The sequence below is a fragment of the Hemiscyllium ocellatum genome, chromosome 3, assembly GCF_020745735.1.
Source record: "Hemiscyllium ocellatum isolate sHemOce1 chromosome 3, sHemOce1.pat.X.cur, whole genome shotgun sequence".
Lineage (NCBI taxonomy): Eukaryota > Metazoa > Chordata > Chondrichthyes > Orectolobiformes > Hemiscylliidae > Hemiscyllium > Hemiscyllium ocellatum.
Window position 1 is genome coordinate 23,721,980 of NC_083403.1, and position 23,431 is coordinate 23,745,410.

At 44.0% G+C, this 23,431-nt stretch overlaps 2 protein-coding genes across 10 annotated transcripts in view; one reads left to right on the forward strand and one right to left on the reverse strand.

The window, feature by feature from the left end:
* The window catches only part of babam2 (BRISC and BRCA1 A complex member 2), a 205,386-nt gene extending 192,444 nt beyond the window's left edge, over window positions 1-12,942 (reverse strand). The window contains exons 1-3 of one of the 7 annotated variants that reach the window (XM_060856095.1): window positions 12,868-12,942; window positions 6,021-6,210; window positions 2,445-2,521 (exon numbers count right to left, since the gene is read on the reverse strand). In XM_060856095.1, the coding sequence (XP_060712078.1) occupies window positions 2,445-2,521; window positions 6,021-6,148 (205 nt within the window). In that variant the 5' untranslated portion in view covers window positions 6,149-6,210; window positions 12,868-12,942. Of the gene's footprint in view, window positions 1-2,444; window positions 2,522-6,020; window positions 6,211-12,608; window positions 12,750-12,867 lie in introns of those variants that run through there. The other 6 variants (XM_060856110.1, XM_060856080.1, XM_060856104.1 and 3 more) reach the window with 6 other exon arrangements.
* Window positions 12,943-13,004: 62 nt separating this feature from the next.
* Window positions 13,005-23,431, forward strand: part of rbks (ribokinase) — a 150,488-nt gene continuing 140,061 nt past the window's right edge. For 2 of the 3 annotated variants that reach the window (XM_060856122.1, XM_060856131.1), the window contains exon 1: window positions 13,005-13,153. In XM_060856122.1, the coding sequence (XP_060712105.1) occupies window positions 13,074-13,153 (80 nt within the window). In that variant the 5' untranslated portion in view covers window positions 13,005-13,073. The remainder of the gene's footprint in view (window positions 13,154-23,431) is intronic. The other variant, XM_060856140.1, reaches the window with a different exon arrangement.

Here is a 23,431-nt window from a genome sequence, read left to right on the forward strand (position 1 = left end):
CCTTCTTCCAATGAGACTCCTCCTTCAGGGAGGATTATGAACAGCACTCAATGTGTGGTCTCACCATTTCCTGGTGTCAGCATGTCAAAACTTCTTTATTTCTATCTGCTATCTCCTTTACCTTAAAAGGTCAACATTCCATCACCTTGCTAATGACAAGCTCACCTTAATGCTAAAATCTTATGATTCAAGTACAGGTCTCTCTCTACTCCAGCAATTTCTCACTATTTATACCCACTTTTCAATTCTTTCCAAAGTAGACAATCTAATTTGCAAATATTATTTTCCATTTGCCAAATTCTGTGCATTCATTTATCGGTCATCATCACTTTGAAGACTCTGTATCAGCCTCACAACTTACTTTCCCACCTTCCTTTTGTACTAAGGTTGTAAGTTTGCTTGCTGAGCTGGTGGATTTGATCTTAGACGTATCGTCACCATGCCTGGTAACATCATCAGTGAGCCTCCGATGAAGCGCTGGTGTTCTGTCATGCTTGTTAAGTATCTGTTTTGGTTTGTTGTGCTGGGTGATATCACTTCCAGTTCTTTTTCTCAGAGGTTGGTAACTGGGATCCAAATCAAAACATTTGTTAATGGCATTCTGGTTTGAATGCCAGGCCTCTAGGAATTCCCTCAAGTGTCTTTATTCTGCCTGTCCCAGTCGAACTGGTGACCCTCTTCATCTGCGTGTATGGATACTAGTGATAGTTGGTCATGTCTTTTGGTGGCTAGTTTCCTGCCCGTCTGTCCAATGTAATGTTTGTTGCAGTCCTTGCAGGGTATTTCATGCAGGATGTTCATTCTGCTGGTTACTGGTATGGGGACCTTTAAATTCATCAGGAGCTGTTTCAGTGTGGTGGTAGATGACGACCAGACTACTCTGGCCACAAGGCGTCATGGTAGTCCACAAACCTACCATCATTCCAACACCCACAAACAGAATTGCATCAGGGTACTATTTAAACAGGCCACATTGCAGCACCCAGGAACGAGCAGAAGAAAAGTACCTGTACAGCATATTCAGTAAGAGGTACCCAATGAATACAGTCCACCGATTTTTAAACAACAAACCCAAACAAGAAGACACAACATGCCCACAGACTCTTGACACACTACCATATAAAGACATCTCAGAGATGATGACGAGATTACTCCGACCCCTTGGCATCATGGTAGCCCACAAACCTACCAACACACTGAAACAGCGATGATGGACCCTGTACCACCAACCAGCAAAATGAATGTCATTTATAAAATACCCTGCAAGGACTGTAACAAACACTACATCAGACAGACAGGCAGGAAACCTGCCACCAGAACACACGGACACCAACTAGCTACCAAAAGACATGACCAGCTATCACTAGTACCCTTACACACAGACGAAGAACGACACTACTTCTACTGGGACAACACATCCATTCTAGGACAGGCTAAACAGAGATACGCACAGAAATTCCAAGAGACCTGGCATTCAAACCAGAACTCCATCAAAAAACATATTTTGGACTCCATTTACCAACCTCTGAGAAAGAGAACCAGAAATGTTGTCACCCACCTTAACAGAGCAAGACACATAAATAGAAAGTGGACAGAACATCAGCCCTTCACAGGAGGCTCACTGATGATGTTACCTTGCAAGGTGACGAAACATCTGAAAACAAACCTACCAGCTCAGTAACCTGAATCTCAACCTGAGCTACAAATCTTCTCAAAAAAAACCTATCCAGAATCTTGGAAATTTTAAACAATAGCCACCAATGCACAAGTAACCCTGTGAAAAGTAATAATTGCCATCCATGAGTAAGGAATTAGTCAGTAAATACTGGCACTGGGTTGGATTTTTATTTACCCTCACATTACCACCCATGATAATATGGGATGAAAAGGAATACTGGCTGTAATTTTGAAGATTGTCATTTGTAAATCTACACAACAAAACTCATGGAAAGTAGCACAGCACCATCATATATCACAAGCCAAATGCTATGAAATATAGAGAGCACCCTGATGGTAACTGACACTCCTGCTTCCTGGGTAGAACAAAATAAAATGATATATTTCTCCACAATCACGTGCTTCAGAACAGTTAGTGAATCAATGTGTATGCAAATATACTTTTGTTGAAGTGTTCATAAAGAAGGTTAGGTGAATTGACCAAGCTGAATTGCCCATAGTGTTCAGGGATGTGAAGATTAGGTGCATTAGTCAGGAGAATGGGCCTGGGTGGGTTACTCTTTGGAGGGTCAGTGGTGACCTGTTGGGCTAAATGGCCTGTTTCCACACTGTAGGAATTCTATGATTCTTCTAACAGTAATTGTAATTAATTAAACAATTAATGAATGCTATTAAGTACATAAGGTTTGCACAGCATGTTCTTCGATTTTTTAAAAATCTGCATGAATAAATCATCTCATTACGTGATATCTTAATATAAAACTCACATTTTAGGGTTTCTCCAGCATATGGAATATGTAGCTTAAACCGGTCACAACAGGGTCCAAGTGTCAGTGATGTGCACCTGAAAGGAGAAACCAAAGAGGAATTTCAACACCACCAAATAAAGAAAAACACCCATAGAATAACAACTACCTTAAAAATTGCCAGAATTGAAATCCAAAACTGGAATTACTCTCGCCAAAAGTGTAAGCATTTCGGTAATTATGCAAGACCAAAATAAAGATATTAGACAGATCATGTTGAGGGAAAATAACATTTCTTTGATTTTCTCAATTTCTTCTTTATTCAAAATATGTTGAAATTATGTTTTGGAAACACCTTATACTATTTAGAGCATAGAACATTACAGCGCAGTACAGGCCCTTCAGCCCTTGATGTTGCGCCGACCTGTCAAACCAATCTGAAGCCCATCTAACCTACACTATTCCACGTACGTCCATATGCTTGTCCAATGACAACTTAAATGCACTTAAAGTTGGCAAATCTACTACCGTTGCGGGCAAAGCATTCCATAGCCTTACTACTCTGAGTAAAGAAACTACCTCGGACATCTGTCCTATATCTATCACCCCACAATTTAAAACTATACCCCCTCGTGCTCGCCGTAAACATACTTGGAAAAAGGCTCTCCCTGTCCACCCTATCTAACCCTCTGATTATCTTATATGTCTCTATTAAGTCACCTCTCAAATTTCTTCTCTCCAACGAAAACAGCCTCAAGTCCCTCAGCCTTTCCTCGTAAGACCTCCCCTCCATACCAGGCAATATCCTAGTAAATCTCCTCTGCAACTTCCACATCCTTCTTATAATGTGGTGACCAGAACTGTACACGATACTCCAAGTGCGGCCACACCAGAGTTTTGTACAGCTGTAGCATAACCTTGTGGTTCCGGAACTCGATCCCTCTGTTAATTAAAGCTAAAACACTGTAAGCCTTCTTAACAACCCTGTCAACCTGGGTGGCAACTTTCAAGGATCTGTGTACCTGGGCACAGATCTCTCTGCTCATCTACACTACCAAGACTCTTACCATTAGCCCAGTACTTTGCATTCCGGTTACTCTGACCAAAATGAATCACGTCACACTTGTCTGCATTAAACTCCATTTGCCACCTCTCAGCCCAGCTCTACAGCTTATCTATGTTTCTCTGTAACCTACAACATCCTTCGTCACTATCCGCAACTTCACCGACCTTAGTGTCGTCTGCGAATTTACTAACCCACCCTTCTATACCCCCATCCAGGTCATTTATGAAAATGACGAACAGGAATGGAACATCGACCCTTGCGGTACACCACTAGTAACTGGACTCCAGGATGAATTTGAATTTCCAAAGTGGAGACATGTTTTATCCCAGTTTTAAGAACAGTTATTGTACTAATGCAGACAATAATCATTTCCCAACAACGGCCACCACCCTCTGTCTTCTTTCAGCAAGCCAATTACTGATCCAAACTGCTACATCTCCCTCAATCCCAGTCCTCCGCATTCTGTACAATCGCCTACTGTGGGGAACCTTATTGAACGCTTTACTGAAATCCATATACACCACATCATCCGGTTTACTCTCATCTACCTGTTTGGTCACCTTCTCAAAGATCTCAATAAGGTTTGTGAGGCACGACCTACCCTTCACAATACCGTGCTGACTATCCCTAATCAAATTATTCTTTTCTAGAGGATTATAAATCCTATCTCTTATAACCTTTTCCAACACTTTACCAACAACTGAAGTATGGCTCACTGGTCTATAATTACCAGGGTTGTCTCTACACCCCTTCTTGAACAGAGGAACCACATTTGCTATCTTCCAGTCTTCTGGCACTATTCCTGTAGACAATGACGATTTAAAGATCAATGCCAAAGGCTCAGCAATCTCCTCCCTGGCTCACAGAGGATCCTAGGATAAATCCCATCCGGCCCAGGGGATTTACCTATTTTCACACTCTGCAGGATTTCTAGTATCTCTACCTTGTGAACCTCAATCCCACCTAGTCTAGTAGCCTGTATCTCAGTATTCTCCTTGACAACATTGTTGTTTTCTAGAGTGAATACTGTTGAAAAATATTAATTTCGTGCTTCCCCTATTTCCTCTGACTCCACACATAACTTCCCACTGCTATCCTTGATTGGCCCTAATCTTACTCTTGTCATTCTTTTACTCCTTAAATACCTATAGAAAGCCTTAGAGTTTACCCTGATCCTATCCGCCAACAACTTCTCATGTCTCCTCCTGGCTCTTCTGCTCTCTCTCTAGGTCTTTCCTGGCTACCTTGTAATCCTCAAGTGCCCTAACTGAGCCTTCACATCTATCCAAACATAAGCCTTCTTCTTCCTCTTGACCAGAGATTCCACTTCCTTCGTAAACCATGGCTCCTGCGCTCTACAGCTTCCTCCCTGCCTGACAGGTACATACTTATGGAAGTCATTCAGGAGCTTTTCCTTGAATAAGCTCCACATTTTTAATGCGCCCATCCCCTGCAGTTTTCTTCCCCATCCTATGCTTCCTAAATCTTGCTTAATTGTACTGTAGTTGCCTTTCCCCCGGCTGTAACTCTAGCCCAGTGGTATACACCTATACACCTATCCCTTTCTATCACTAAAGTAAACATACACCTATCCCTTTCTATCACTAAAGTAAGCAGGTTTTAAAAAATGAAAAATCAAACAAACAATCTACATAGTTAAACACATTCCTGATGAAGGGCTCTTGCTTGAAACGTTGATTCTCCAGCTCCTCGGATGTTGCCTGACCTGCTGTGCTTTTCCAGCACCCCATTCTCAACTTGACAGTGAAACACAATTTTCACTTTGCACTCAGCAAGATGTCACAAACAGCAAAAAGTTGAATAAACACTTTGTTCCTCTTCCCCAGAAAAGGAATAATGACCAAGTGACCAGAAGGTCCTGGTATCATGATTTAAACACTTGTTTGTTTATTTGGTCATGGATATAATCAGTTGCAAAGCACTGCAGACTTTGACTATGTATAAATTTATCACTAGGACAAGGTGTTTGTTTCAGCTAAAATCAGGTCAGCTTACACTGTTAATACAGAGAATTTACCATGCAGCGAGATTTATATTTAAAAGAATTCAATACATGCTGCACTTGCAAGTGTTGTACATCGAGCAATGCTGGAATACTTCTGCAATCATTAGCTATAATGCACACAAGGTACAATAATCAGAAAAGACTATCCAGGAATCTGAAATGCACAAATATGTAAAAGCCCAGATCTTGCAACTTCCTTTCCAAAATTGAAAATAATAATTACATTCAAACTAAGTAGTAGAATTATGATTACTGATTATTGTCTGCATTAGTACAATAACTGTTCTTACAATTGGGATAAAGCATGTCTCCACTTTGGAAATTCAAAATTAATTATAGCCAATTTTACACCTGGATTACACAAACAGAATGTAAATACAAAGATCTTAACATTATTCAATAGTGAAAAACATACAGCTACACCAAGCCATTGCATTGGGAAAACACAAACAAAAATGACAGAATAACAAGATAATTAAACTTGGAGTACTCATTCAGCACTTACCCAGATTTAAGGTCAGTTATTTTCAGATTGTTTGTAGCATCTAAGCCAATTTTTCCATTTCTGACGACATTGGAGATAAAGGGACGAAGTGCAGGGGAAATTCTGTTTAAGGCAACTTCTGGTGACATTTTGACTCAATTCCTTCCACAGTGGCACTGTGGAAGACCAATAAACAGGTCAGCTTGCAGTGCTAAATATTCAAAGGAAAAAAGCTCATACTTAGACCAAAATAAAAATCAATCAAGAGAAACTTGTTTGAAATCAAAACAATACATCGGATGGAGGTGAATATCTATCATAGAATTAGAGTAACTATTTTTAAAATTGGGATGACAGTGTCATAGGAAAGCGATAACTAAAGTGGCTTATAGGCCAGATCAACTAATGGATTGAAGGAAATTTACTACTGACATTTATGAATCAGCTTTTAATAATAGTCAACAACTTCTTGGCTAATTGCACCAAACATTGTACCATGTTAAAATCACCTCATTGGCGTATTTGTATAACCAGCGAGACCTAACTTATTAAATTGTACACTACATGAGGTTTGTGAGGAAAGGATCATATTTTAAAATTTAATTCTTGCATTATAAGGCTAATTCATGAATTTTGATATACGTTGTTAAGAACCTCTTAAAGTTGGCATCACTTCAAGTTCCAAAAGGTTAGATGTAGCTTTATGTGGGTCTTTAGAGTAAACCAAAAGTTACAGCAAGGGAAAATCTGAAAAATTGTGCTAGAGGTAGTCATAGAGTCATATAGCTGTACAGCATGGAAACAGATGTTTTGGTCCAATTCGTCTATGCCAACCAGATATCCTAAATTAATTTAGTCCCGCTTGCCAGTACTTGGCCCATATCCCTCTAACCCCTTCCCGTTCACGTATCCACCCACATGCCTATTAAAATGTTTTTATTGTACCAGCCTCCATCACCTCCTCTGGCAGCTCATTCCATACATGCACCACCCTATGCATGAAGAAGTTGCCCCTTAGGTCCCTTTTAAATTTTTCCCCTCTTACGTTAAACTTCTGCCCTCTAGTTTTAGGCTCACCTAGCCCAGGGAAAAGACCTTGTCTATTTATCCTATCCATGCTCTTCATGATTTTATAAACCTCAACAAGGTCACACCTCAGCCTCTAATGCTCCAGTGAAAATGTGAAAACAGCCCTAGCTTATTCAGCCTCTCCCTAAACTTCAACCCCTCCAACCCTGGCAACATCCTTGTACATCTTTTCTGAATCCTTTCAAGTTTTACAACTCCTTTCTGTAGTAGGGAGACCAGATTTGCATGCAAATCTATTCCAATAGTGGCCTAACCAATGTCCTGCACAGCTACAACATGACTTCCCAACTCCGATACTCAAGCACTGACCAAAGAAGGCAAACCTAGCAACACCTTCCTTACTATTCTATCTACTTGCAACTCCACTTTCAAAGAATTATGAACCTGTCTCTTTGTTCAGCAACCCTCTCCAGGACCTTACTATTAAGCGTACAAGTCCTACCATGATTTGCCTTCCCAAAACTCCATCTGCCGATCCTTAGCCCACCAGCTCATCCGATCAAGATCCCGTTGTACTGAGGTAACCTTCTTCACTATCCACTATACCTCCAATTTGGTGTCATCTGCAAGCTTACTAACCATATCTTCTGTGTTCACACCCAAATCATTTATATAAATGACAAAAAACAGTGGACCTTGTGGCACACCACTGGTCACAGGCCTCCAGTCTGCAAGCAACTCTTCACCACCATCCTCTGTATTCTACCTTAATGCCAATTCTGTATCCAAATGGCTAGTTCTCCCTGTATTCCAAGTGGTCTAACCTCGCTAACCAATCTACCACGAGCAGTCTTGTCAAACACTTTGCCTACATATAGATCACATCCACCACTCTGCCTCATCAATCATCCTTGTTACTTCTTCAAAAACCTCAATCAAATTTGTGAAACACGATTTCCCAGACAAATCCATGTTGACTATCCCTAATCAGTCCTTGCCTTTCCAATACATGTAAAGGCTGACCCATAGGATTCTCTGCAAAACTAGTCGACCATCAATGTCAGGCTCATCAGTCTATAGTTCCGTGGCTTTTTCGTACCACCTTTCTGAAATAACGGCACCACGATAGCCAATCTCCAGTCTTCCTGTATCTCACCTGTGACTATAAATAATACAAATATTTCAGCAAAGGGCCCAGCAATCACTTCCCTGGCTTCCCAGAGTTCTAGGGTAAACTTGATCATGGCCCAGGGATTTATTCACCTTTAGAAGTCCAGCACCTCCTCTTCTATAATATGAACATTCCTCAAGGTGTTGCTATTTCACCCAAGGAGTAAGGAGAATGATTGCATGCATAAATCCCTTGTTTAGTTGCTCAATCAACCTTATTCCTCCTTTTCCCACTCTTCGATAATTTATATGCTTGCTTCCACATTATGAATGTTCATTGTAAATAGCTGAGGCTCCAGCACAGATTCTTGTGGTGCTGTACTAGTCAGAGTTTGCCACCTTGAAAGTGTCCTTTTATTTCCTCATCTGCCAAACCAAAAGTGACCCAATTATCCTGATATCTGTTTGGTGTCAGTTAGCCAAACATTTCTCTGTCCTAATGTATCATTCACCAAATATGGATGCATTGGGGAATGTTAGAGGTGGAAATAGTGTAGGAAAAAGCTTGGAAACTCATCTCAGAGTCTAAATGTGGCACCAAGACTTGAGTAGGGAGTAGATACAGACCAAGGCCTGAACACAATGGCTTGGCTCTTCCCAATAATTACTCGGAGGAAATTTCGACTCCTCCAATACTGGATGCCATATTAGATACAGAGGAGGCGGCGAGAGGTGGGTTCAAGATAGAGCTGGGTGGTATCAGCATACACAGTGCTTTTGGAGAGTGTTGTTGACAGATAGTATGTGGATGTGAAGTAGGGCCTTGAGAGAAAGAACCAAGAATCCTTCATTGTAGAACATCAGTGCGTGAGCATGGAGAGAAGCCATTGCAGATATTCTCCAACTACTGACTGAATCTTTTCTAAATCAAGTTTCACAATATACTTCTGATAGGAAAGAGACCAGAATTGCATGCAATATTCCAAAAGTGACCTAACCAACATCCTGTACAGCTGCAACATGACCTCCCAACCTCTATACTCAATACTCTGTCCAATAAAGAAAAGCATATCCCCCAAATACCTTCACTATCATATCTACCTGCAACTCTACTTTCAAGGAACTTTGAACCTGCACACAACAGTCTCATTGTTCAGCGACACTCCCTAGGACCTTACCATTAAATATATTAGTCATTGCTAAGATTTGCTATCCCAAAATGCAGCACCTCACATTTATCTGAATTAAACTCCATCTGCCACTCCTCAGCTCATTGGTCCATCTGATCAAGATCCCATTGTAATCTGAGGTAACCTTCTCAGCCATCCAGTACACCTCCAATTTTGGTGTCATCTGCAAATTTACTAACTATTTAAAAGATTTACAAGGATGTTGCCAGGAATGGAGGATTTGAGCTATAAGGAGAGGTTGAACAGACTGGGGCTGTTTTCCCTGGAATGTCAGAGGTGACCTTATAGAGTTTTATAAAAATCATGAGGGGAATGGATAGGATAAATAGACAAAGTCTTTCCCCTGGGGTGGGGGAGTCCAGAACAAGAGGGCACAGGTTTAAGTTGAGAGGGGAAAGATATAAAAGAGACCTAAGGGGCGACCTTTTCACACAGAGCATGGTATATGTATGGAATGAGCTGCCAGACGAAGTGATGGAGGCTGGTATACTTGCAGCATTTAAAAGGCATCTGGATGGATATATGAACAGGAGGGATATGGGCAAAGTTCTGGTAAATGGGACTAGATTAGGTTGGGATATTTGGTCAGCATGAATGAGTTAGACCGAAGGGTCTGTTTCCGTGCTGTACATCTCTATGAATCTCAGCCAAAGTTCAAAAGGAGCTTGGAAGATGGCCAGAGGACGAGGTGTTCCAAGCCTCTAGTCAAAGACAAACTATAGTTTTGCAGTTAAAAGGGTGACCAAGAACACAAAGTTGATCGACTGGAAGAATTGCCTAGGTTTTCGAAAATAATAAGCAACTCCAGTTAAATATACAAAATTAAGGTTAGACTGTTGTGAATATACTAGAAGCACTTTTCTCATTGATCAAATGTTCCAAATATTGAGTTAAACATCATTAGTTGTGGTGATCCAGGGGTTCATATACTTGGGTTAAATATTGGAAAGCTACCTGACCTTTGACAAAGGGTCAGTTAGACTCGAAACGTCAGCTCTTTTCTCTCCTTACAGATGCTGCCAGACTTGCTGAGATTTTCCAGCATTTCCTCTTTCTTGGTTTCAGATTCCAGCATCTGCAGTAATTTGCTTTTACCTGAACTGAGTTCTTTGCAGTTAACATTTGTCAGAAGTCACTTTGGGGGCATTTGCCCGGACAGAAAATTAGTGGTTGGACACTAGCTAGGAAGTTCATAATTGTTTGGGACATTGCCTGTTTTCAAAAGTACATTGGGTTGTACAACCCAAAGCCTGGCTTAATATATTAAACACCATATTCCTTCGGCTGCACACAATAGGAAAACAAAAGCCATACACAACCAGTCCATGCTTGCCAAAGTCAAAATAAGTCCAATAATAGATGTGCTTGCACAGTTAGACAGTATGTGATTGTCAATGTGGTTATGCTGAGAATTACATGGACAATCAATTTAGGATGGTCATTGCATTTTTCAACCTGACTAAAATGTTTGATGCAATATAATTGTGAGTTCTGTGGATTGTGCCCAGAGGTCTGGTTTCAATTCCCAACTGTCCTGGAATGTTGTCACAACACTTCTAAATACAGTGATTAAAAAAAAGCTGCCTACATGAAAACCTCTCTCACCTGAGTTGAAACTAAACTGACCACTGTATACAGTTTGCTGATGACCACACGCAACATCATTGCTCACTCAGCATCAGATTTGCAAGCCATTTGATCTATTTCATTTTGCTTACAAAAAAAAGCTTAGTCTATTCTGGAATGTGGCCAAAATAAAACTGGCACTAACCTACACCTGGTCAGGTGGGGAGATGATGAAGGGACCTAACACCAGCTTATCTTCATCACCTCAGTTTTCTACAAAGTATGCTAACAAACATTTGACAACATAAACCAAAAGTGCACTGTTCAGAGCAACCTTAATCACCACACTTATACACTAAATGATGCCTGGATTGTGTATCAATGACATGCAAGAGTGGTAGACAAGTTCTTCTAGCAATACTAATCCTCTCCCATACTAACTCAGAGAGACCACTGTATCAGCATAGGTAGCCTTCTTCAAGCCAGGTCCACAAGCATATCTGCAAAATCCCTGCTAGATGATCTTCTCTACCATGCCCTTTCTTCTCAACTCTCAAATGGTCAGTGCTCCAGTGAACAAAAGAATTCAAAGACATTCTGAAGTTTTCAATGAAGGACAATAGCATTGACAAGATGACAGGGAGTGTTGCTCTCAATCGTTCAAAATGGTAACAAACTACCAATCATGCTGCATCACACTTTTAAAGTCACATTACAATGTTGAGGCAGAACAGCAACAGAGCAAGAATGAGAAAGCAGCAAATTATCCACCCCGGATCTCACAACCTCAGAGACAACTTATGGGTTGAGAATTGGCACATTCGGATGCATGAAGAAATTCACAGCAGAAACTCTCACAGTATAGATGTCATCCTCTATTCCGGGGCAGCCACTAACAGCAAAACACAAATGACGTGCAATTGTTGAAAATAAGTATTAGGTTACTGAATATCTAAAAAAGAAAAATGCCAGTGTTTTCTCTGTTGCTATTTTGTTTGCAATGAATTCAAAAATCATTCAATGAATTCATAGCATTCACAGCCTCTTTTCAGACACAATCAGAACTATTATGTACTTGCATTGTGGACATACACGAATGTTGGGTTATTTCTGACAAAGCAATTACTGGATGGAGAGGGTGATTTGGAAATGAACACAGTTAAATTTAAAATGTTGCAATAGTGCACCAAAATTACCACAAGTGACACTGAGTGGTTGTAAAAACTTATTTTTTTGTTTCCAATCCAGGAAAACTGTGCCCTGTAGGTCACTCTGAAACCTAAATGCAGCTTCCATGTAGTTAGCAGATCTTTGCCATCTGCGTCAATCCCTGATGATGACAAAATGTCACGCCTAACGTTTCCAGGATGTTTGCAGCATTAGTTGTAAATGCAGCGTATTCGTCCTTTAAAGTACAGGAAATGACACTAGGGATTTGTAAACAAAAAGGTTTGCATAAACTTCCACCTCCACATGCAAATAAGAAATCATTGCATCAAACATTTTTTTTCCTAAAAAGACATAAAGCCATCTAAAAGGTGAACTTTGTATACTGTGAATTGTAATTAATAATGATGAATATAATACATTTGGCAAAAAAGAGAGGTGAGCAACTGGGCCTCAAAAGGGTTCCATGAGCCCAGCTGAACAGCCATGGATGACGATGAGCTATATTGGACATTCATAGACGAGCAAGCGAGCCGGGTTAGGGTACCTGCCTGGGACCGACCTGCCAGTCCCATGAACACAGAGCGTCCAGTGACCTGAGTCACTCCCCGCCCCTCGCGCCGGCCGCTCCCGCTCTTCAAACACCAACGGCTCCAACCGTCAATAGCCAGACCCGGCAACAAGGAAACTACTGTCGTCCAAGCAACTGCCTAATTAATATCCATATAATATATATTCCAGAATGCACACGAGTATACTTTTTCTTACTATAATACGATATGTATTTATCAAAAGAACCACTTTACCTCGATAAACCATTCTTTATCGTTTTATTTTATTTTGTCTCGTTTAATGAAATAGTGCAGCCCGCTATGCGACGGGGGCCTCCAGAAACTATGGTCGCTTGCTGAGGACTTTTAACCCTGAAGTTGCTGGAGCGGATTGCTATTGTTGTGTATTGCACTATTTGGTTGATGGTGCTGCTGTTGTTTTTTCTCCCTAAATCCTAAATATGTCATTCCCAGCTCATTATTCTTCAGATGAGGTTTATGATGTAGTGGTTGTAGGATCCTGTATGACTGATTTGGTCAGGTTAGTAGTACATGCACATATAATTTATCCTAATGTATATATTTAGTAAAAGTGATAATTAGTTGAGCGGGTATTAATGCTGGAATTGTATTTTAATCAAATGAAGTTAATTGATTAGAAGATGGAACTGCAAAGTTATTTTTAAAGTGTTCTTTTTATAAGTTATTGTATTTTGTCAAAACATTTTAAGCTCGTAAGCTTTTTCACGTTGGTGTGATCTGCATTCTTAACACAACCGTTACAGAAGCGTATGGCCTGTTTGTGCATTTTTTTAACAATGTAATATGCTGCAAACAAGTTTAGTGAGGCAAACCCATCGTCTAAAGGTGTTTTTGCAATGCACTTGGACTCTGGTCAAAATATGTCTTGTTGAAATTAACCAGCCTCTCCTTCTGCAGGACTGTGACAGGTTTTGGAGAAGGGCACCTGTTGTGTATCTCCATGATACGTGATGTTTTCCTAATGCAAAGCAATGAATTTACATTGACCTGTCTTCCAATTCATGCTGTTCTCAGAGACTTATGCCCCATAGGGGCTGTACATTTAATAACATGCATTTTCATACCTAACTTGTTGGAAAACTGAGAATAACTAAGATTTGGATGTGCTGATGCTGGACTGTGGTGTATAAAGTTAAAAATCACACAATACCAGGTTTTGGTCCAACAAGTTTATTTGGAAGCACTAGCTTCTCCACAACCACCTGGTGAAGGAGCAGTGCCCTGAAAACTAGTAATTCCAAATAAACCTGTTGGAAAATATATAAATTCACAATAGAAGTTAATGTACCCAATATAATTTGTAGTACTCAGTTTGTTATTTTAATGAATGTGCCCAAATTCCCAAGGGAGCATGCATATAAAGAAGTTCTGATTAAAATTGGTGTGAAATAAACCAGTCTTTAGTTAAAGCTGGGCCACCACTTCCTATACTTACTGATGGCCACAGTCCATCTTAATTTTGAGTCACAGGTGTAGTGGAAGGAGGTTGTAGTTTTTAAGGGAGATGTTTGGATGGAGGAAAGGCACCTCATTTTGCCTGTGTACAATGCCTCTTACTTTTATGAATGAAACCCTCCATACTGTATTCATTCCCACATAGACTCGTGCTGGTTTGAATTTTAGTGAGCTACCTTTATTCTGCACTAAAAAATGAGGTCTGCAGATGCTGGAGATCACAGCTGCAAATGTGTTGCTGGTCAAAGCACAGCAGGTTAGGCAGCATCTCAGGAATAGAGAATTCGACGTTTCGAGCATAAGCCCTTCATCAGGAATAAGAGAGAGAGAGCCAAGCAGGCTGAGATAAAAGGTAGGGAGGAGGGACTAGGGGGAGGGGCGATGGAGGTGGGATAGGTGGAAGGAGGTCAAGGTGAGGGTGATAGGCCGGAGTGGAGTGGGGGCGGAGAGGTCAGGAAGAGGATTGCAGGTTAGGAGGGCGGTGCTGAGTTGAGGGAACCGACTGAGACAAGGTGGGGGGAGGGGAAATGAGGAAGCTGGAGAAATCTGAATTCATACCTTGTGGTTGGAGGGTTCCCAGGCGGAAGATGAGGCGCTCCTCCTCCAGCCGTCGTGTACTCCCCCTCCCACTCCACCGAGGACATGCAGGTCCTTGGACTCCTCCACCGGCAGAACACAACTACACGACGGCTGGAGGAGGAGCGCCTCATCTTCCGCCTGGGAACCCTCCAACCACAAGGTATGAATTCAGATTTCTCCAGCTTCCTCATTTCCCCTCCCCCCACCTTGTCTCAGTCGGTTCCCTCAACTCAGCACCGCCCTCCTAACCTGCAATCCTCTTCCTGACCTCTCCGCCCCCACTCCACTCCGGCCTATCACCCTCACCTTGACCTCCTTCCACCTATCCCACCTCCATCGCCCCTCCCCCTAGTCCCTCCTCCCTACCTTTTATCTCAGCCTGCTTGGCTCTCTCTCTCTTATTCCTGATGAAGGGCTTATGCTCGAAACGTCGAATTCTCTATTCCTGAGATGCTGCCTAACCTGCTGTGCTTTGACCAGCAACACATTTGCAGCTTTATTCTGCACTAGCCTTGTTTCTTTTTAACTTTCATCTTCCCTGACACTAGTGCCCCCACCACCCACTTGTAAATCACCTGACAAGTCTTGGAGTGCACCACATTGCTTGGGGCATTGTACATTTGACAGATGCTATTTGCCTTGTTTTATGCTCTATATTGGACATAATGGGCAACATCTTGTCTCTGATAACAGTATGGTGATATTGGGTTTAGCAGCCATGTAATATGATTTTTTTGGCTGTTGACAGTAAATGTTGTTCACATACTTCATCTTTTTTTTCTGTAACTGCCATGCTTTTAAGGTGTGAGAAGGTAGTGTCACATAGGGAACATCTCCGGGTCTTTGCCGGCTTTTGCCCGAAACATCGATTTCGCTGCTCCTTGGATGCTGCCTGAACTGCTGTGCTCTTCCAGCACCACTGATCCAGTGTCACATGGGAGTTTGGACAATATTTTGGCTCTGTATTGATTGTAATGAAATCAGCCACCTGGACATCAGAATGAGTTTCCTGATTGGACCAGATTAACAGTCCCAATCAGAGAGCCCTACTGACATATAATAGAATTTTAGAATTTGTCCAGTGTGGAAACAGGCCATTTGGTCCATCAAGCGCACACTGACCATCTTAAGAGCGCCCCACCCAGACCCAACCCCCATCCTACCGCTGTAACCTTGTATTTCCTGTGGCTAATCCACTTAACCCACACATCCCTGGACACTGGGTAAATTTACATAGTCAATCCATCTAAACTGCACACCTTTGTTCTGGGAGGAAAATGGTGCACCCGGAGGGAACCCACACAGTTAGAGAGAATGTGCAAACTCTATACACAGCCACCTGAGGGTGGAACCGAACCAGGTCTCTGGTACTGTGAGGTAGCAGTGCGAGCCAGTGAGCCACTATGCAGCCCTAAAAAGGGTGAGCGTGAGACATACTGACACTCTGGTGCCTGACTCTGTATGAGGGAGCACTTTAGTCAAGGACTGTTCATATGTGTTCAAAGGTGACTTGGCGGTAGGATATCGGCATCTGTGGAATTCATTTCTGATTCCAGAGGTCGGAAGTAGAATCGATGTTCAGGCAATATCACACCGCCAACTTCTCAATAGTAGTGAAAGATGGGCAATAACTGCTGGCCCAGTCAGCAATGCACATAACCCCATGACTGAATTCCAGTCTGTGTCTTGTTTTCATGCTTTTGCTCTCAGACATGATTTAGAGATGCTCGTGTTGGACTGGGGTGTACAAAGTTAAAAATCACACAACACCAGGTTATAGTCCAACAGGTTTAATTGGAAGCACACTAGCTTTCGGAGCACCGCTCCTTCATCAGGTGGTTGCAGAGGACACAATTGTAAGGCACAGAATTTGTGGAAAAGTTTACAGTTTGGAACTGAAATTATACATTGTAAAATACCTTGATTGTTTGTTGAGTCTTTCATCTGTTTGAATACCATGATAGTTTCACTTCTTTCATGTGTAAATCACGAAACTTTTCTCAGGTTAACTGTAACAATTGGTGTTAGCTTGACAATATGTTGGAGGTGTCAGCCCCCTGTGTTCTCTGTCTATGCCATGATGTTTAGATTGATTCTAATCTAAAAACTGAGATAACAGAGTTTTACACGAATTCATGCAGTTTTTGAGCAAAGTACAATGTAACTCTGCAAGTACAAATTCACCCCATAAACATATGTGTGTGTGTGTGTGTGTGTGTCTGGGGTGGGTGGTTGTGAGTGTCTGTGAGAGAGAGTGTAGAGTGGTCTAAGTCTCTGAGAGGATATGTGTAGGAGTGTGTGTGTGTGTGTGTGTGTGTGTGTGTGTGTGTGTGTGTGTGTGTGTGTGTGTGTGTATATATATAGTGCAATGGTGGTCACCTGTAATGTGACATGAACCCAAGATTCCAGTTGAGGTACTCCCTATGGGTGCGGAACTTAGCTATCAGCCACTGCTCGGCCACTTTTCGCTGCTGCCTTTCCCGAAGTCTGCCTTGGAGGATGGTCACCCGAAGGTCTGAGGTCGAATGTCCTGGACCACTGAAGTGTTCCCCAACTGGGAGGGAACACTCCTGTCTGTTGATTGTTGTGTGGTGAGCATTCATCTGTTGCCGTAGCCTTTGTTCGGTTTCCCCAATGTACCATGCCTCAGGGCATCCTTGCCTGCAATGTATAAAATAGACAACATTGGATGAGTCACAGGAGTACCTGCTACGTACATGGTGGGAGGTGTCCCCATGTGTAATGGTGGTATCCATGTCCACACTCTGACACGTCTTGCAGTGCCTACCGTGACAGGGTTGTATGGAGTTGTCCTGAAAGCTGAGCAGCTTGCTACAAACAATGATCTAGGTAAAAACAATGACTGCAGATGCTGGAAACCAGAATCTGAATTAGTGGTGCTGGAAGAGCACAGCAATTCAGGCAGCATCCAAGGAGCAGCAAAATTGACGTTTCGGGCAAAAGCCCTTCATCAGGAATAAAGGCAGTGAGCCTGAAGAGTGGAGAGATAAGCTAGAGGAAGGTGGGGACGGGGAGAAAGTAGCGTACAGTACAATGGGTGAGTGGGGTAGGGGATGAAGGTGATAGGTCAGGGAGGAGAGGGTGGAGTGGATAGGTGGAAAAGGAGATAGGCAGGTAGGACGAGTCTGGACAAGTCATGGGGACAGTGCTGAGCTGGAAGTTTGGAACTAGTGGGAAGGGGAAATGAGGAAGCTGTTGAAGTCCACATTGATGCCCTGGGGTTGAAGTGTTCCAGGTGGAAGATGAGGCGTTCTTCCTCCAGGCGTCTGGTGGAGGATTCAAAGGAGAAACTGTTAAGGGTAAGGACCAGTTCGGCCAAATGAATGAGTGTCGGTGGAAAGGTACTGTTGTGGAGATCTGGAGAGGAAAAAACGGAGGGCTTGGAGGCCCTGGTCATGGCGGATGGAGGTGTAGAGGGATTGGATATCCATGGTGAAGATGAGGCATTGGAGCCCGGGGAAACAGAAGTCTTGGAGGAGGTGGAGGGCGTGGGTGGTGTCTCGAACGTATGTGGGGAGTTCCTGGACTAGGAGGGATAGGACAGTGTCGAGGTAGGTAGAGATGAGTTCAGTGGGGCAGGAGCATGCTGAGACAATGGGTCGGCCAGGGTGGTCAGGCTTGTGGATCTTGGGAAGGATGTAGAACCGGGCAGTGCGGGGTTCCCGGACTATGAGGTTGGACGCTGTGGGTGGGAGATCCCCTGAGGTGTTGAGGTTCTGTGTGGTCTGGGAGATGATGGTTTGGTGATCGGGGGTAGGGTCATGGTCGGGGGAGCAGTAGGAAGAGGTGTCCTCGAGTTGGTGTTTGGCTTCAGCGGTGTAGAGATCAGTGCGCCAGACCACCGCTGTGCCCCCTTTATCCGCTGGCTTGATGCTGAGGTTGGGATTTGAGCAGAGGGATTGGAGGCTGTGTGTTGAGCATGAGAGGTTGGAGTGGGGGAGGTGGGTAGACAGATTGAGGCGGTTGATGTCCCGGCGGTAGTTGGAAATGAAGCGGTCGAGGCCAGTGCGGGGTGTCCAGGTGGATGCAGTGTGTTGGAGGTGGGCGAAGGGGTCCTTGGAAGGTGGGCGGGAATCCTGATTGTGAAAGTAAGCACGGAGGCGACAGAAGAATTGTTCGACGTCACGGCGTGTATTAAATTCATTGATGCATGGACGGAGGGGGATGAAGGTGAGTCCTTTGCTGAGGACTGATCGTTCGTCCTCAGTGAGGGGGAGGTCTGGGGGGATGGTGATAACCCGGCAGGGCTGGGAGCTGGGATCTGGTGTGGGTGTGGAGCAGGGAGTGGGGGTAGAAACTGTGTAACTGGAGTGGGGGGATGGGGGTGGAGTCATGAGCAGAGTAGTGTTCCCCTCGGGGTTCTGGGGTGTGGGGATAGTGACAGTGGGGTCTGTGGGGAGCGTGTCAGCAGAATGCAGGTGAGTGGCGCTGGTGGGGGCGGAAGTGGTGGTGACCACAGCAGTAGGGGTGGCGGAGGTCACTGAGCGTGTGGCATCAGCGATGATGTGAGGAGCGGAAGTGATGTCACGCGTGATGCATGAGGAATTGGAAGGGGCGGAAATGGTTGTGGGAGTGGCCATGATTGGGGCGGAAATGACATCATCAATCAGCATGTGGGTGGCAGCTGCATCAGCCGCATGGCTAATGGCATCTGAGTAGTTTCCGAGGCCAGGGGAATCTTCTAGAATGTTTGAGGAGCGCTGGTTATGGAGGTGGGGAGATAAAAGTTTGTTGTACTTACAGTTTTTGATGTTTGACATGGAATTGAAATACTGTTTGTTGAGAGTATGAATTCTCCTGAGGATGTAGTACAGAGTGGGTCCTTTGCAATTCTGAGAGAGTGTGGCCCTCAGCTGAGGCTGAGCTGACTGTAGAGAGGTTAGCTGCCGGCGCATTGCTGTGAGCGTAGAGCGGAGGATCTTGAAGGAGTACTATTGCTGGTGTTTTTGAATCTGTAATCTGTACTGTTTGTCCTGTTTGGGTCCAAACTCTGCTGGTTTAAAGGTGGTCTGGAGTCCGTGTGGGATGAGTTGGTTATGGAGGCAGGCACTGAGGGAGCAAATGTGGCTGTGGTAGCGAGTTTGTGTCACGACATGATTGAAGAGCTTCAGGGCAGAGGAAATGACCTGGGAGTTGCAGTGGGAGAGGGACTCCCTGAGATTCTTGTAGAGAGAGGAGGAAAACTTCTTCAAGGCAGGCATCCTTGCAAGAGGATTCGCAGTAGGGTTAAAATCAACAAGGTAAAAACAATGACTGCAGATGCTGGAAACCAGATTCTGGATGAGTGGTGCTGGAAGAGCACAGCAGTCCAACATCTGTGGAAAACAGAGTCAAGCTTACTTTGATTCAGTGACCCGTCTTCAGCATGAGTAGTAGCTAGAACAAAGTAGTATGTTTGTTGAAGGAGGGGTGGTTGGTAAAGGAATGAGAGGAAGGTGGATATGGAGCCCAGAAAGAGAGAGAGACAGTGAGGTAAACAAAGGGCTGGATAATGGTAAGTCAGGGAAGGAGAAAAGCTGATAATGGGGACCATTAGTGGGTGAAAGAGATTGGCTGGATGGCTGTGCTGATGTGGCCTGGGATGTTGAAGTGAGTAAAGGACGTGCAAAATGTTTTGATTTCAAATTTGCAACATGTGCAGTTTTTGGGTTTTATGTCTTTACCATGATCATTACTTCAACCTTTGAATATCTTATTTTTCATTTCTCTAGCTTTCTATTCTACTCCAGATCTCTGTTTTCAATAGCATGAAACCCTCTCACATTTCTACCTCCTCTAAGTTATGAAAAAGAGTCGCACTTTGTTACTGTCTCCACAGATGCTGCTAAACCTGCTGACTATTTGCAACATAGAGTCATAGAGTCCTACATCACAGAGACTGACCCTTTGGCCCAAAATGATCTATGTTGACCAAAAAGTCCATGAATGCCAGCCCTATTTCCCTGCACTTGGCCTGTATCCTTCTAAACCTTTCCAATCCATGTATATGTCCAAATACTTTTTAAATATTGTTAATATACCTACCTCAACACTTCTGCTTGCAGCTTATTCCATATGCTTACCACTCTGTGTGTAAAAAAAAAGTTGCCCTTCCAGTTCCCTTTTATTTTTTCCCCTCCAGTCCTTGATTTTCCCCAACCTTGGGAAAAAGACTGAGTGCTTTCACACTTTCCATGCCTCTCATGGTCTTATACATTTCTATGAGATCTCCACTCAATGTCCTATGCTCCCAAGAAGAAAGTCCTAGCTTGTCCAACCTCTCCCAAATTATGGCAATGTCCTTGTAAATTTCTTCTGCACTCATTCCACTTTAATAATATCCTTCCTATAGCAAGGTGACCAAAACTGAACACAATACTCCAAGTGCAGCCTCACCAACGTCCTGTATAAATTGCAACATAACTTCCCAACTTCTATACTCAATGCCCGGGCTAAAGGAGGCCAGTGCGCCAAAAAGCTGCCTTCACTGCCCTGTCAACCTGTAACTCCACTTTAAGAGAACCATGTACCTGAACTCCTAGATCCTCTGTTCCACTACACTCCTTAAGGCCCTATCATTCACCATGAAACTCTTACCTTAGTTTGTCAAGATACAAGACTTCACACTTATCTATATTAAACTCCATTGCCATTTCTCAGCCCACTTCCCTAGCTGATCAAGATCCTTCTACAGTTTCTGATAACTTTCCTCGTTATCCAGAAAACCTCCTATTTCAATGTCATTTGCAAACTTACTAATCATGTCTTGGACATTCTTATCCAAATTATTGATTATAGATAACAAACAGCAATGGGCCCAGCACCGACCCTTGGGGCACAAGGTTACAGGCCTCCAGTCCGACAAGCATCCTTGCACTATTCCTCCCTGCTTCCTACCTTCAAGCCAATTGTGTATCCAATTTCTTCCTAACCTCTCCGCCCCCACCCCACTCCGACCTATCACCCTCACCTTGACCTCCTTCCACCTATCACATCTCCATCGCCCCTCCCCCAAGTCCCCCCGCCCTACCTTTTATCTTAGCCTGCCTGGCACCCTCTCCTCATTCCTGATGAAGGGCTTATGCCCGAAACGTTGAATTTCCTATTCCTTGGATGCTGCCTGACCTGCTGTGCTTTAACCAGCAACACATTTTCAACTGTGTATCCAATTTGCCAGCTCCCCTCGGATTCCATGTGATCTAACCTTCCAGATTAGCCTACCATGTGGAACCATATCATAGGCCTTATTGAAATCCATATAAACTACATCTAATGTCCTACCCTAATCAACTTTCCTGGTCACTTCTTCAAAGAACTCTAACAAATTTGAGGTGTGATCTCCCACACACAAAGCCGTGCTGACTATTCCTAATCACTTTGTTTGGTTTTAGATTTCCAGAATCCACAGCATGTTCATTTTATTAAACTCTGCCATGGTCTGTTGCAACCTCAGGTGGAGGATAAAACAGTTTTCTAGCCATGCGGCTGATGCAGCTGCCACCCCCACACTGATTGATGATGTCACTTCCACCCTCATCATGGCCACCCCCACAACCACTTCCGCCCCTCTCAATTCCTCATGCATCCCTCGTGACATCACATCCGCCCCTCACATTATCGCTGATGCCACACACTCAATGACTTCCGCCACTGCTACTGCCGTGGTCACCACCACTTCCGCCCCCACCAGCGCCACTTACCTGCACTCTGCTGACCCACCCCCCACAGACCCCACTGTCACTATCCCCACCCCCCAGAACCCTGAAGGGAACACCACTCTTGCTCATGACTCCACCCCCATTCCCCCCACCATCACACCCACTCCCAGCTCCACACCCACACCAGATCCCAGTTCCCAGCCCTGCCGAGTTTTCACCATCCCTCCAGACCTTCCCCTCACTGAGGATGAACGATCAGTCCTCAGCAAAGGACTCACCTTCAGCCCCCTCCGTCCACGCATCAATGGATTTAATACACACCGTGACATCGAACAATTCTTCTGTCGCCTCCGCCTCCCAGCTTACTTTCACAATCAGGATTCCCGCCCACCTTCCGAGGACCCCTTCGCCCACCTCCAACACACTGCATCCACCTGGATACCCCGCGCTGGCCTATTACCAGCCCTCGACCTCTTCTTTTCCAACTGCCGCCGGGACATTAACCGCCTCGACCTGTCTACCCCCCTCACCCACTCCAACCTCTCACCCTCACAACGCGCAGCCTTCCAATCCCTCTGTTCCAATCCAAACCTCACCATCAAGCCAGCGGATAAAGAGGGCGCAGTGATAGTCTGGCGCACTGATCTCTACACCGCTGAAGCCAAATGCCAACTCGACACCTCTTTCTACTGCCCCCTTGACCATGACCCCATACCCCATCACCAAACCATCATCTCCCAGACCACACAGAACCTCATCACCTCAAGAGATCTCCCACCCACAGCGTCCAATCTCATAATCCGGGAACCCTGCACTGGCCGGTTCTACCTCCTTCCCAAGATCCACAAGCCTGACCACCCTGGCCGACCCATTGTCTCAGCATGCTCCTGCCCCACTGAATTCATCTCTACCTACCTCGACACTGTCCTATCCCCCCTATTTCAGGAACTTCCCACATACGTTCGAGACACCACCCACGCCCTCCACCTCCTCCAAGACTTCCGTTTCCCCGGCCCCCAAAGCCTCATCTTCACCACGGATATCCAATCCCTCCACACCTCCATCCGCCATGACCAGGGCCTCCA